The sequence below is a fragment of the Oryzias latipes genome, chromosome 11, assembly GCF_002234675.1.
Source record: "Oryzias latipes chromosome 11, ASM223467v1".
Classification (NCBI taxonomy): Eukaryota; Metazoa; Chordata; class Actinopteri; order Beloniformes; family Adrianichthyidae; genus Oryzias; species Oryzias latipes.
In genome coordinates this window covers 17072557-17086559 of record NC_019869.2, presented here as the reverse complement: position 1 = coordinate 17086559, position 14003 = coordinate 17072557, and the positions used below count along the sequence as shown (strand labels likewise).

At 38.4% G+C, this 14003-nt stretch overlaps 2 protein-coding genes across 5 annotated transcripts in view; both read left to right on the top strand.

The window, feature by feature from the left end:
- LOC101157550 overlaps positions 1-852 on the top strand; it is a 38015-nt gene extending 37163 nt beyond the window's left edge. For all 4 annotated transcript variants that reach the window (XM_023959972.1, XM_023959973.1, XM_023959971.1 and 1 more), the window contains one exon: positions 392-852. In XM_023959972.1, coding sequence (XP_023815740.1) covers positions 392-584 — 193 coding nt within the window. In that variant the 3' untranslated portion in view covers positions 585-852. The remainder of the gene's footprint in view (positions 1-391) is intronic.
- A 1704-nt stretch (positions 853-2556) lies between these two features.
- ak2 (adenylate kinase 2) lies at positions 2557-13655 on the top strand. The gene is made up of 7 exons (XM_011481017.3): positions 2557-2771; positions 3119-3244; positions 5062-5172; positions 5923-6017; positions 8436-8508; positions 11600-11819; positions 13417-13655. The coding sequence occupies exons 1-7, from the start codon at positions 2673-2675 to the stop codon at positions 13422-13424; spliced, it is 732 nt and encodes a 243-aa protein (XP_011479319.1). The 5' UTR covers positions 2557-2672; the 3' UTR covers positions 13425-13655.
- The last annotated feature ends 348 nt before the right edge of the window (positions 13656-14003 follow it).

Sequence of the window (14003 nt, the reverse complement as noted above, 5' to 3'; positions counted from 1 at the left end):
CCTTTACCTGTTTGTACAACAATGGGTATGAAATATATAAAAAATTAAACAATAGGAATCTGGTTAATTAAATACCTTAAAAAAGAATAGTAAATTAAAAAATAAAAATAATAAAATTAGAACAATTGCAGATGAAACTACATTATTTTATTAAAAGAATGTTTCAAAAGTATTTTTAGAAATGCTTCAAATGTTTGCGAAATCTTCCATGATGGGGTAAAGATGAAATCTTTCCCATATTGCAGTTAAAAGTTCTTTAAAACAACATATGAGGTGGCAAAATCTATTTTTAATGGGAGAGCATTATAACATTTGTGTGAAAAGTAAATAAAAACGGAGTCAATCATTAAAACATGACCTACGGGGTTTTTTTTTTCTGTCCTCCTTGCAGCTCGGAGTCGACGACATGCCGAGACGATGTTTTCTATCTTCAGCCGGGTCAGAGCTGCGTTCCCAGCAGCCCCCTGTGGTTCTCGTCCACTCCTCTGGATGACGCCACCATAGAAGCCATGATGGTACGAATCCTCACCATCAGAGAGATGCAAAGGGACAAGAAGCAAAGCACCTTTCCAAATGCACCTTAGCTATGGTGTTATGTTGGAATCCACCTAATCATATCAACTAGTGAAGAACACAAGATGTCATAACTTTACATACTGGTCTGCTTAATAAGACTACATAATAAGAATAAGACTTCATCTGAAGGTTTTTCAGGATAACAATAAATGTAGAATTTCTTTTTTTTTTTTTTTTTTACACATTTTAGGATTTTTCTTTAACCAGCTGCTAACACTTTTATTTTTAATTTTCTTTTGATAGAGTTCATATGTTTTTCAAGAAATAAAATATTTTAAAAATAATTGTTTGGATTTTTAATTTTACAGTTTACATGTCATATACTATTGAGCAATCAAAAGGGCACTAAAAATGGGAGAAGATGAGCCTCAACACATGCACCATTTGTCTTTGAATCTTAGACTGTTCGGTCACAAGAACCTTGACTCGTCAAAAGCTGACGGAAACCAGTTTTTGATATTATTTCTATTTATTTAGTGTGCCAATTCATTCCATTGTGTGGACCTTGCAGTGAAATGTTCAAAACCACTCAATTCAAAGGACGAAAAAAGTCTTCTGTGTTCCTTTACATTTCAAATTATTTCAATTTGGCTTTATTGTCAATACAAACTAAGGCTCATATCATTGACTAAATGAAAGAAATGGAAATATTTTGAGGTAATTTTGGACTAAACATATGGTTTAGGTAGTTCTTAAAAGAAACCAGAGAAAAACCTATAATATCCAGGCAACCGGTATGTTATTAAAAGGCTTTATTCATGCTGTCTACAAAAATGTGTGTGCAAGAAGAATTACACTAAGTGAAGACATTTAGCTTTCAGTTTGTTTGTTTTTTTACCTTTCTCCACAAATTAATATCTTGGGCCACACTGGAAATACAGGAGTTTAAAAATTAAAGTGGAAATTGGGAGGAAAAATGTACTTTAATATTAATTGCAAACAATAAAGTATTGTAAAATTCTGGGAAAGGACTCTGACACCAACCTGCACTTACCAATTTCAGGAAAGAAATGTTCAAGTTTTACTCAAAAAATTCACTAAAAATACATGACCAATCAGATTTTTTTTAGTGATGCTTTCTGTGGTTAGAATTTTTTTCTTAATCATCTTAAGGGGTTTTAGTTCAAGGCAAGAAAATGTTCATGAATAAAATACTACAAAAAACGCAATTAATACATCAGTTTTTTTAATGATAAATATAAAAAACATTTAAAGAAAAACTAAGAATTTGACTTGATGTTTTAAAACAGTTTTAGTTCTTTATTCATATTTTTGAATTGCTCCCAGAGTGGATGACTTTATTTTAAAAATGTTCACATCTAATTGTGGGCTTTGTGTGAAGGCACTGGGTGAGGAACAAAACATCTTTAAAACACACTATTTATGTAAAATACATGAAAGAGTTTAAAATGGGAAAATTCATTCCCAGTTTAAACCCAGATGCCAACATGTGTTGCTAAAATTAGAAGCATTTCAACTAGGCCTAAAAACATAAACGGCCAAAGTGACACGTCAATGTCAATATGAAATTCCCAAAAAAACGACACATTTAATTAAATTAGTCAATCTATGGAGGGCTAAACTACTCTGTATCAAATCTGACGTCATAGAAAATATAAAACAACTTAAAAAGGAAAATAAATACTCTGAGAAAAAAAAATTGGGATTCAGTTATATGGAGCAAATTTATCAATTGTGTTAAAGAAAAAGAAAGATTAGTTTGGGAAGTAAAAAATGCCCCCCAGCCCAGTCCACCCCACCCCACCCCACCCCACCCCACCCCTCCCCACCCCACCCCAACATTCCTCTACTACAAAAAAAAAAACAAAAAAACATTCCTCTACTACAGACGTGAAAAAATAATTGAATCCAGTGCTACACATGTCTAGTCCAATCAACTCTCAAGGCTACTGATTGACGTACCTGTAAACCAATCATTGGTAGATGTTCCCCTGAATGGGAGGAGTTAGGGGGGATTTTGCTGAAGAAGGGGCGGGGACTGCTTCCTTTCCGGCAAAGTGGACAGAAACGTCAGCAGGACAACTCTGACAGACTGCCCTAAAAGTTTTTTGCCCTGGTGTCCAGCCAGTCCCGATATGGCCCCCAGTACTCAGCTAAAAGAGGCGATTGCCGATGTGCACGAAGGTATCCGTGCCATTCTGCTCGGACCTCCCGGAGCCGGGAAAGGCACTCAGGTGAGGCTCAGAGCTAACTTAGCTAGCGTTAGCTGTTAGCCGTTAGCTTGAATGAACAGACGCGTGGACTGAATGAATAATGCAGCGGCTGAGCAAACCAGACTTTGGTGTGAGTCAGTTCTCTGTCACCTGTCTGCGCGTGGCGATAACCTGTCTCACCTGTAGGGTGACGTCTGTGCAGTGGAAATAAAGTCCCTCTGAACAACATTTAAAATGTATGATGGGTCCGTAGTTCAGTGAGGATTAGATTGCCCAACCTTGCTTGAACTCAAAATTTGGACATTGAATGCATGCACATCCAGAAGAAAATTACAATATCTAAAAAATAAGATTTGTTTTTCCTGCAGGCTCCTCGACTAGCAGAGAAGTACTGTGTTTGCCACCTGGCCACTGGAGACATGCTGAGAGCCATGGTGGCTTCAGGCTCCGAGCTCGGGAAGAGGCTGAAGCAAACCATGGATTCTGGCAAACTGGTAACAGTCAGACTCCACCATGTCCTTCCTTCTCTGTCCTCCCATTTCCAGGGGTCTGCAACCTTCAACACTTACAGAGAGTCCCACTTTGCCCTTTCCAAAAACAAGACACTAATTGGTATTACTGTTATGATACATATAAATTTACTATTGTTATTTGGTATACTAAAGAAAGAAGCATAAACAGAAAATAGCAAGTTTTTTAAAGTATAAAATAGTTTATAACTTTTTTCAGAGGTTCACAGGACTTCATTTCAAAATTAAAGACACCCTGTGTCACATAGGATCATCAAAATGCAGTAAATGTAGTATTGGGGTATTGTGATGTTAGCAATAAGTGTAAATTTATTTACATTGTCTCTGTCAGTGTCTGAAGACCTCTACCCTATTCATTTGAAAGCATTGGGCGATTGTTTTGTATTTTCTTTTCCTCCTAAAGTTGATTGCTATAATAAACGGGGGCCGACATGTTCCATCCAGTTGTCATATTTTACCCACCAGTTGCTGGAACATGTTCCACTTTTTTGGAATGAAAGATGGCGTCTAAATTAAAACAACAGAAAGCTGGATGTGTGCCGTCCGGGTTCACAGCAGAGATCAATTGTTTCCTCTTGACTCCAGCTGCACAGTCCAGAACTGGACCCCCCCCCCACCCCCCGGTTTAAAGGTTACTTGAAGAATTTTGAGTTAAAGTAAAGTAAAAACTTCCACTGAAACACATTTGTTTGACAGTCTTTATGTGAAATTGCTGAGAATGAAGTTTTATTGAAAGTCTTCAGTCATAATTTGAACAAGTCATAAATCTGAACAAACAATGGGTCAAATTTATAATTTGATCATTTTAAATGTTGTCTTAAAGTTGAGTCATAGCAACTGAAGTTAAAATCTTACTTAGACAAGTTTAAGTCTTAAAAAGGATTTTAATTAATATTTTAAGTCCAGTTTCTATAACTCAACATGAGATCAAAGTGGGATGTGCGAAAAATGTGTGATTTTTATTTAAATATGGAGAAGGTGAATTGTGTAATATCCAGTGCTTACAAAGTGACAAATAGTCCAACATTCAGGCTTTAGCATAAAAATTCAAATTATTCCCTGCCTGCCAGTGAAATGTATTAAGTTATAAAATTACAGAGGTAAAACAAAACTTCAATTCTGTGTTTTCCATCTTCGTTCCAGGTTAGATGGAAGTAAACTGACAGAACTTCCTAGCTTGTGTGGTAACAGTCTCTTCCCAAAGCGGATCAGAGCTCTTCTTTGTTACTTAATGTCAACACATCAGAGGTCCACTGCTGAACTGAGTGGACACTGGCTTCTCCTGTTTGATCTGTTGGTTTCAGGCTGTTTTAAAATGACTTTTTCTGGAGTCATCCACCTCAAGATTCTGGGAAAAAAATGGTTCCAATTTATTGTTTTGGAAACTTTCATTAGAAACTTTTTGTAAGCTACCCGTAGAGCGTGTAAACAGATAGCTTGGTTAATAGTGATGGGAAGAGGTTGCGGTGTTGATCCACACCATTGGTCCCACCCGCAACTACTGTCGCTCTGCAGAAACTATGTCATAGAAAACAGGTTTTTAAAAATATTTTGGCTAAAAACTGCACAATAACCAATAATATCCCACTGTGAATGTATTTTAAATTGATCAAAAGATGATCGGGGTGGGTCTGTAACGGCTCGTTGAGTTCTGCTCATGTGTCTGCATGTCCATTCGTCTGTGCATAACCCTGCCAGCATTTTTTTTCAAGCTTGGAATGGCGCTGAGGTCTCATGTGATTTCAGGAAGCTGGGTCTCAGAAAGCTGTCTGTGGTTGCAGGTCAGTGATGAAATGGTGGTGGAGCTCATAGAGAAGAACCTGGACACTGCAGCGTGCAAGAATGGCTTCCTGCTGGATGGATTTCCAAGAACTGTCAAACAAGCCGAGATGGTAAAGATTTCGTTGCTTTCTCCCTTGATGTTGTAATGACACCCGGAGGTGCTTTAATATCAAGGTCTATGAAGTAACTTATTGAAACACCTTTTGAAAAATAATTTTTAAAAACAAAAATTTCCCGTTTGATGTTTTAGGGGGAATTTTGACCCAATGATTTTCTCACTTTAGTTTGTTTTGTTTTTTTACAAATGTGCACAACCTAAAATGTCAGAAATAATTGTTTTCAACAAAGAAAAAAATAAACTAATTGAGTTTCTTATTTTATTCTTATAGGAGAATGCTTTGGCATAGCATCTGTTTAAAGTCCACTCGCCCCAATCACTGTGCCTCCACCACCGTGCTTAATAATTGTTACTTGGGGTTTTGCTTTTGCCAAACTTAGTGTGACTTATGTACTCTTTTGTTTTTTCTTTATTTGCAGTTCCATGTTTTAAATCATATCTCTTATATTGTCCTCTTTTTGTGGCGTTCCTGCTCATCCCCATCGCACTTCTGCTTAACATGAATAGTCGTCTGCAGTCGGGAATTTAACATTAATGCAGAGCTTCATACAGAAAGAAAAAATTAGTTTCAGAGTAAATTCTGTCATGTCTTGATCCGTAGAAATTATAAAGAATTATGTCTTCTTTTTTATTTTACATTGAAACTGTCAGTTTATGTAAAACATGACCTTATTTTCAGCCTTTTCATATGTAAGCAGTCATTAAGTGTTACTTTTTAAGGTTCTGTCTTTTGTTACTTCAGCTGGATGACTTGCTGGATAAGAGACAGGAGAAGCTGGACTCTGTGATCGAGTTTTCTGTGGACGATTCTCTCCTGGTGCGAAGGATCTGTGGCAGGTGCGAAAAAATGTCCCACAAGACGTGGAGACATGCTAGACTTTTTCTACTCCTATATCGAGTACAGGAGACTGTAAATGAACTCAGCAGGACCTCCAGTGAAAGGAAAGGTATTTTATTTACATCTACAGGGGTTGACATAGCCCACAAATTTGCACTGGCCCACAGGGCCAGTAGTTTTTGAAACTTACTGGCCCTGCCTGAAAGTTACTGGCCCGACACCGCGCATAGCGGGACCCGCCGCTCCGCAGGTGCTTGCAACTTTAGGGGGGTCTGGGGGCATGCCCCCCCGGAAACTTTTAATATGGTACAATTTGGTGCATTCTGGTGACATCTAGCACTTATTTCTACACTTTTCAATGACTGAAAATAGACCATATCAAACTTAAATCTGCTCTAGTCTGTTTCAGATGTTTTGAAGAGAGCACTGCAGTGTAGTAGGTAACACTAGTTCAGAAGTTTTCATGGTGCTTCTAACGGCAAATATCGCAATAAATCATAAACCTTAAATGTGTTAAAACAATCTAATGGCAGCTTTAACCATTTAACGAATCAAATAAATCCCTTAATGCATTTGACCAATCGGATGGACGCCTTCACATTAGTGACCAATCAGATGGAGCCCTGTTATGTTAGATGTTTGTAACCTATGTCAACGTGGGTCATTTGGAGTATAATTTTTAAACTGGGAATGGTTATTTGGTTATTTTGCTGTTTGTTTATATACCGCAAATTATATCGTTATCGCAATTTTAATCTCTGATATCGCATATCGCGAGTTTTCCTCATATTGTGCAGGTCTAACTGAGATCATTCAGCTAACTAGAAATACTTACTGCTTACAGTGTTGTAAAGAAAAACAAAATTAAGTAGTTTAACATTCTACTGCATTTGAGTCTGAGATTCAGGTATTTGGAGTTGCCTTTGATTCTTTGACATTCAGCTTAAAGCTTAGTGGATACAGTTTCATCTTCAAAGCATTCATTAAATATCTTGCTGTCCATACTACTAATTATACCCATTACTCCATCCAACATATTCCTATCTATTCCTGCCATGTCTTCCACATCTCTGACATGCTTCAGTCTCTCTTCAGTGACGGTGTCGGATTTATAATCAAATGTTGTAATAACCCACTGGCTTGTGCCTTCGTTGTTGCTGTTTAACATTGTTTTGTATTGAATTGTTACATTCAATAAAGTTTGAAAAAAAAAGTAGTGAGCGCGTGCCGCGTGGTGCTCGGCAGTGAAAGCTGCGCGCGCGCAGGCGGGAGAGAAGGAGAAGTGATCAAAGGTTTCCCATAGAAACCCTTGAAGTCTGAACACAGGACTAGCAGAAAAACTAAATTATGAAGACGAGGTAAATCTACACGTCTTCGCAAAATTTACTTTATTGAAAAAGGTGAAGAATATATAAACCGTTAAATATTTTAGTGGCCCGAGCGGACAAGTGAAAAGTAAAGTCTTGTGGTCCGCACTGCTCGAAAAACAGGACCGGGCCAGCGGACAAATGGCTATGTTGAGCCCTGTCATCTAGGAGAAATTAATGTAACATTTTTTGGACCAATTGTCTGCTGGCTTTTGACCTCTATAGGCATTCTGGGTATTGTAGTCAAGCAACAATACAATATTGTTTTGCTTAATGCGCCTTATAATCCTGATGGTGTGATAAATACATATTGTCCATTAGAGGGCGTTGCAAACCATAATCATTTTACTAAAGTTGATCGTTTTTTGGTTAGACAGTGAGCAAAGATACAATTTACTTCTTTCTACTCATTCTAAACAATTTAACTTTAGAACAAATTCTCCACAACCTTTGCTTGTCTTTTGATCTTGTCTGAGGGATCAACGTAAAAACAGCTGCTGATGCATTTGTCTCATTCGGGACTTCCCTCTGTTATCATCTGATGACCAAGCGTCTGGAAATGAACCACCACAAAAGTGTTGGTAGGAGCTAAAGGGCTGTGGTTCTTTAGAGAAAGGAAGAGTCATTGTCGGATAATAATGAATGAGGTTTTCCTCAACGATTCTAGTAAACCCCTCAAGCTGAAGGAACAGGGATGTTCTGACTTCTCCCTTTCAGCTAGCTTGCTTCCTAATACAAACACAATATTTCTGCAGATTGCTGTTGAAAATAACTATTTCCAATCGAACTTCAGCACTGAGTTATGAATTGGATAATGTTTTATTATTTTCAGTTCTAACATATGAACTTTTTGAGCGTCATCCTCTGTGGCTTTTTGAGGCTATTAGCAGGAGCTGTTGCCTTCAGAGAGCAAAGTAGGGCAGAGGAACCATGTGGGATGTGGAAAGGATGCTGGCGTGAATCACTGCTGCTGTCCCTTTGCTCCTCTCCTTTCGCTGAGATTTATTTTCCAATCTTGTCCTTTCGCCGCTTTTCTTTTGCTCACTCCAGACTGATTCATCAGCCCAGTGGTCGCTCCTACCACGAGGAGTTCAACCCCCCCAAAGAGCCCATGAAGGATGACGTAAGTGTCCGCCTACAGACGGAGCTCACCTTCTCTGCAGTGCAATCGTTAAAGGAGTTGTAGCTACAAATTTAGAGCTTTTCCCATTCATTCTGTGATGGGCATGAAGCCTGCATGTAAGATGTCGGTTCTGGACTGGTTTAAGTCACAGCTGAGGTGAGGACCTGAGCCACAGCCTCAGAATCAACTCCAGAAAATCAATCTTTGAGCCTACAGACAAATACAAAAAGCACCTTTGCTCGGTCATTCCGAGACGTTCATCCTGAAATCTTTTTGGTTCACAAATCAACCTGGATGATATGAAGTTTTACATTTGGATCAAAAAGAAAATTCTAATCCTTAACCAGGACTTTGAACTAACCGATGAACAGAAACCCCTGAACTGTGTGTCTCGGGTAAATGGTGTGTAGCTTTTGATGTGTAGCTTCATACCATGTAGGGCTGTAAGCAGTACCCCAATACTCTCATATCCACCATCTGTTCCACAGAAGTTCAGTACAAGTAGTTGTGACGCCCACGATTGCTGTTTGCAATCTTTATAAAAGTAGTAGATTATAGTAAAAATACACTTCAGATAATGTAATTATGGTTGTATAATGCAGAATAACCGTATGTGCTACTGTCACCACAAGTTCTCTTAAAAACTATCAGGTTTTTTTTTGTAGATGAAACAAATTACACGGAAGTCCAGTTTAATGAAAACTGATTTTGTTTTAAATATAGTTGACAGTTTAAAAAAATTAAAAAGAATATGCGATCAAGAATTAAGACAAAACCTTGAGATCAATTATGAGGCGGAGAAGCCAGAAAGGAACAGGTCTGCAAAAAAAAATGTGATCGTTTTTTGGTATTAAAATGAAAACAGTCATTTTGTGACATTGTCGGGTGGTGGACAAAATTGTTGGTACCCCTCAGTTAAAGAAAGTCCACATTGCTCACTGAAATGACTTGAAACGTTCAAAAGTAACAATAAATTAAAATGTATTGGAAATTAAATAATCAAAATCAGCCATTACTTTGGAGTTGTTGATTAACATAATTATTTAAAAAACAAACTAATGAAAAAAATGGACAAAGTGATGGTACCTCCATAAAAGACTGAGAACTAATTGCCCAGGGCGTCATGATGAACTCAGGTATGTCCTTTAATTGACATCACAGCTGTTTTCAAACCCATAATCAGTCAGTCTGCCTATTTAAAGGGAGACAAATAGTCCCGTTGCTGTTTGGTGAAAAGGTGTGAACCACACTGAACATGGACAACAGAAAGCGAAGGAGGGAATTGTCCCAGGACATTAGAAACAGAATTATAGACAAACATGGTAAAGGTAAAGGCTATAAAACCATCTCTAAGCAGCCTGACGTTCCTGTGACGACAGTGGGACATATTATTCAGAAGTTTAAGACCCACGGGACAGTAGCCAACCTCCCTGGACGTGGCCGGAAGAGGAAAATTGAAGACAAATTGAGGAGACGGATAGTTGGAACTGTATCCAAAGAGCCCAGAACAACCTCCAAAGACATTAAAGGTGAACTCCTAGATCAAGGTACATCAGTGTCAGATCACACCATTCATCGTTGTTTGAGACAGTGTGGACTTCATGGGAGACGACCAAGGAGGACACCAATGTTGAAAGGAAATCATAAAAAAGCCAGACTGGACTTTGCAAAAATGCATGTTGACAAGCCACAAAGCTCCTGGGAAAATGTCCTTTGGACAGATAAGACAAAACTGGAGCTTTTTGGTAAGACACATCAGCTCTATGTTCATAGACTAAAAAATGAAGCATACAAGGAAAAGAACACTGTCCCTACTGTGAAACATGGAGGAGGCTCAGTTCTGTTTTGGGGCTGCTTTGCTGCATCTGGCACAGAGTGTCTTGAAATTGTGCAAAGTAAAATGAAATATCTAGATTATCAAAGCATTCTGGATAGAAATGTGCTGCCTAGTGTCAGAAAGCTTGGTCTCAGTCGCAGGTCATGGGTCTTCCAACAGGACTAGGATCCAAAACACACAGCCAAAAAACCCCAAGAATGGCTCAGAGAAAAGCCTTGGACTATTCTGAAGTGGCCTTCTATGAGCCCAGATCTGAATCCCATTGAACATTTGTGGAAGGAGCTGAAACATGCCAATTTGGAGAAGAGTGGGCCAAAATACCTGTCAACAGGTGCAAAAGGCTCATTGACAAATACAGAAACCGTTTAATTGCAGGGATTGCCTCAAAAGATTGTGCATCAAAATATTAAGTTATGGGTAACATCACTTTTGGCCAGCCCTATTTCATTAGTTTGTTTTTTTAAATAACTCTGTTCATCAACAACTCAAAAGTAATGGCAGATTTTGATGATTTAATTTTCAATAATTTTTAATTGTTACTTTTGAGCGTTTCAACTCATTTCAGTGAACATTGTGGACTTTCTTTCTTTAACTGAGGGGTACCAACAATTTCGTCCACCACTGTAGATGAATGGACTGTAAGTGCTTTCTAGTTACAGAGTCGTTTTTATTTCGGTGTTGCTGTCTTTATTTACTATCTTTTTGTCATCTATGTCCTGGAACTGCAGTCAGCAAATCTTTGAGGAGTGAAAATCTGTTGAGAACATGTTCAAGATTTTGTAGTAAACAATCCAGAACAGTCACATTTATGTTTTGTTTACTGCAGAAGTAGAACAGGAAGTTGACAGAAAAGCTTTGTATTGTGGTAAATACCGTTTCTTTCTTTCAAAATCAGTTTTTATGTTTTGATTCAGATCCCCTGTTCTAAATACAGGTACAAATGAGGATTATATGCATATTTTTTTATGTCAAAAAAGGAGACATGCAAAAAGCAATCACTCAAAGATAATATATAAAATAGAAGACTTTTAATTATTTAATATACAATTCTCTATAGATAGAAAAGATGAAAATGACTCGTTAATGAAAGGATTCAAGGTTTAAGGATAACCTAAACACTTGATTGGCTTGAACACTGAAACTTTACTAACCAAACTAAACCAAAAGATCAAACTTGTGAACTTCATATGTTCAGTTGCAATCAAAGCATCAAACATCCTCAAATCTGTGCATCTTCTTGACTTCTGCACTCAGGTGACGGGCGAGCCGCTCATCCGTCGCAGCGACGATAACGAGACAACGCTCCGGTCGCGTCTGGATGCCTACCACCGGCAGACGGCCCCCCTGGTGCAGTACTACAGCGCCAGAGGCATCCACACGGCCATCGATGCAGCCCAGAGCCCGAATGTCGTGCTGGCTTCAATCATGGCCGCTTTCTCTGCTGCAACAGAAGTCCCCGCACGCGCCGTCGCCTGTAAAGACCAAGTGTTCTTCATTTAAGCAGCTTTTCTGTCCCTCCTTCTCTGCTCACTTCTCCCTTTAGTGACGATGCAGTGGTTCAGTGTTTTGAAAACGTCTTCTGTTTCAAGTGAGAGCGAGGCAGCTGAAGGGACCAGGCTGCATCTTCTGCAAGCTGCCAAAGCAGAACGTCGCTCATGCTCTTCACCAGCAGACGCTTGAAAACACTCACATTTGTTCTGTGCTTTTTGCCTTGTTAGACGTAGATGTGCATTTTTTTCCTCAGACTTTTTAGAATTTCTCATTTATTTTATCATTTTATTATAAAGCTTGTAAACCAGCAAAAACTCCAGACGGTCAAATGAGCTTCTTGACATTGGCTGCTCTTCTAAACTCTATTTCTGCTTTAACATGGGAGGCAAAGTTTTCTGCTAATCATAATGGCATCACCACGACAGTTTAATATCTGTTAAAGTTACCGTCTGACATCCATACTGCAGCTTTCATGGTGGCTCTGCATGCTCAGTGAGTTGTGATGGTTGGGTTTAAATGATTCTCAGTCTATCTCTGTGATTGTTTCAGATCAAAAACAACCACTGTAGTTTCCAAAAAGTTTCTCTGCATATAAATATTTGGAAATATCTTCTCCAGAATTTAACTGTTTTTCAATCAGGATCAGGAAATCAAACTTTTTCAGATTTTTCTTTACGGATTTTCCCCAAATGAAAAAGAAATGAATTTGTCATAGTTTTGTCTAGAAGGTGACGTTGTCTTGACCAGCTGAGTTGGAAACAAAATCAGAGAAGCTGTAAACAACAAAAAACACTGAAGCACTTTTCTTTAAGGTCTATTCTGTTGAATGTAAATTATTTTCTTTTAAAATGTAGAAGTTTGAGCTTGGAGTTGGTGGTGTGGTTGACGTCCTTGGTTTCTGTGAAGTTCTGGTGCAGCTTGTGCTCAGATCGTTGGCGTCTCTGAGTTTGTTTGAGGTCAGAAGCATCAAAGAGGCGTGCTGAAGGACGCTGGCAGCTCACAGAAAATACTTCAAGGAAATGTTGTGAATCCAAGCTTTTGTGCCTGCAGCTCCCAAAGGTCTCCTCACCTCTTTTAATGGTTTTGTTTTCTTATTTTTAGGTGCCTGATTAGAAAAAAAACAAAAAAAAATAGCCTCAATGAGCTGAACAGATGCCTTTTTCATTTCTGTCTCTGACTTTCACCCAGCTTAGAACACAGACCGCTGCTCAACTTTAAAGGCCTCAACAGGGATATGGGAGAATGTCTGCCATGTTGTCTTGATCTTCCTGCTTTGCTCAGTTCTGGGAATGTTTTTCCATTTCGGGTTCCTGACTCGTGTTCCTCCTGATGTGCGTTTCCTGTGATGTGTTTAGTGTGTAAACGGTGGCTTTCTGTCAATTCTGAGGGCTTTTCAAAAGTGGATGTTGCTCTCTGTAAGACAGCAGCCTTCGCATGGAACAGTGTTTTATTTTCTGTAATGAGCTCAATTACTTTTTTGGTTCCTTTTGAAAGTGAGTCCTGACCCTCTTCCTGCCTTTTAATTACCAGAAAATGTACAAAAATTGACCCTCTCCCCCCTCCACCCTCTTGTCTTGCAGCTGGCTGAACCCTGTTTCATCGAGGCGAGGGGATTGATGACGACAGTCAAATGGAGGATTAGGGGGGAAATTCACATGAGGGGAAGTTCTTAGACTTCATAAATTATGATTGTAGTGTTGTTGGATTCTTTTCAGCCCATTTTTATTCCATGTAGATTGTGAAAGGAATGAATGGAGCCATGGTTGTTTGAGCCTCGTGTTTTTCCTTCAATAAACCTCTTGCTTTTCTACAATCACCACATTTTGTGCTTTATTTATTGTAGTTTTCTGAAATCTGCATGATCCGGAGCAGAGTATTAGTCTGTTGTGAGGTGACTGTTTTAAAAGAGCTGCATATGAATTTCTACCATTGAGATAAATAAAGCTTGTATTGTGAAAAGAGCTAAGAAAAAAGGTGCAAACTTTAGACAGGGTTTACTTCTCTATATAAAAACATAGAAGGTTTTTTAATTGCAACTTTGAAAGGAATATAAAAAATAAACTATAAACTTTTCAGGCTACCATTCTTTAAAATAATTTGTATAAATTAAAATAAATATGGTTAAATCTTTTTCTTCTCTTTGTTGTTAATTGAACTTTTAAAGCAA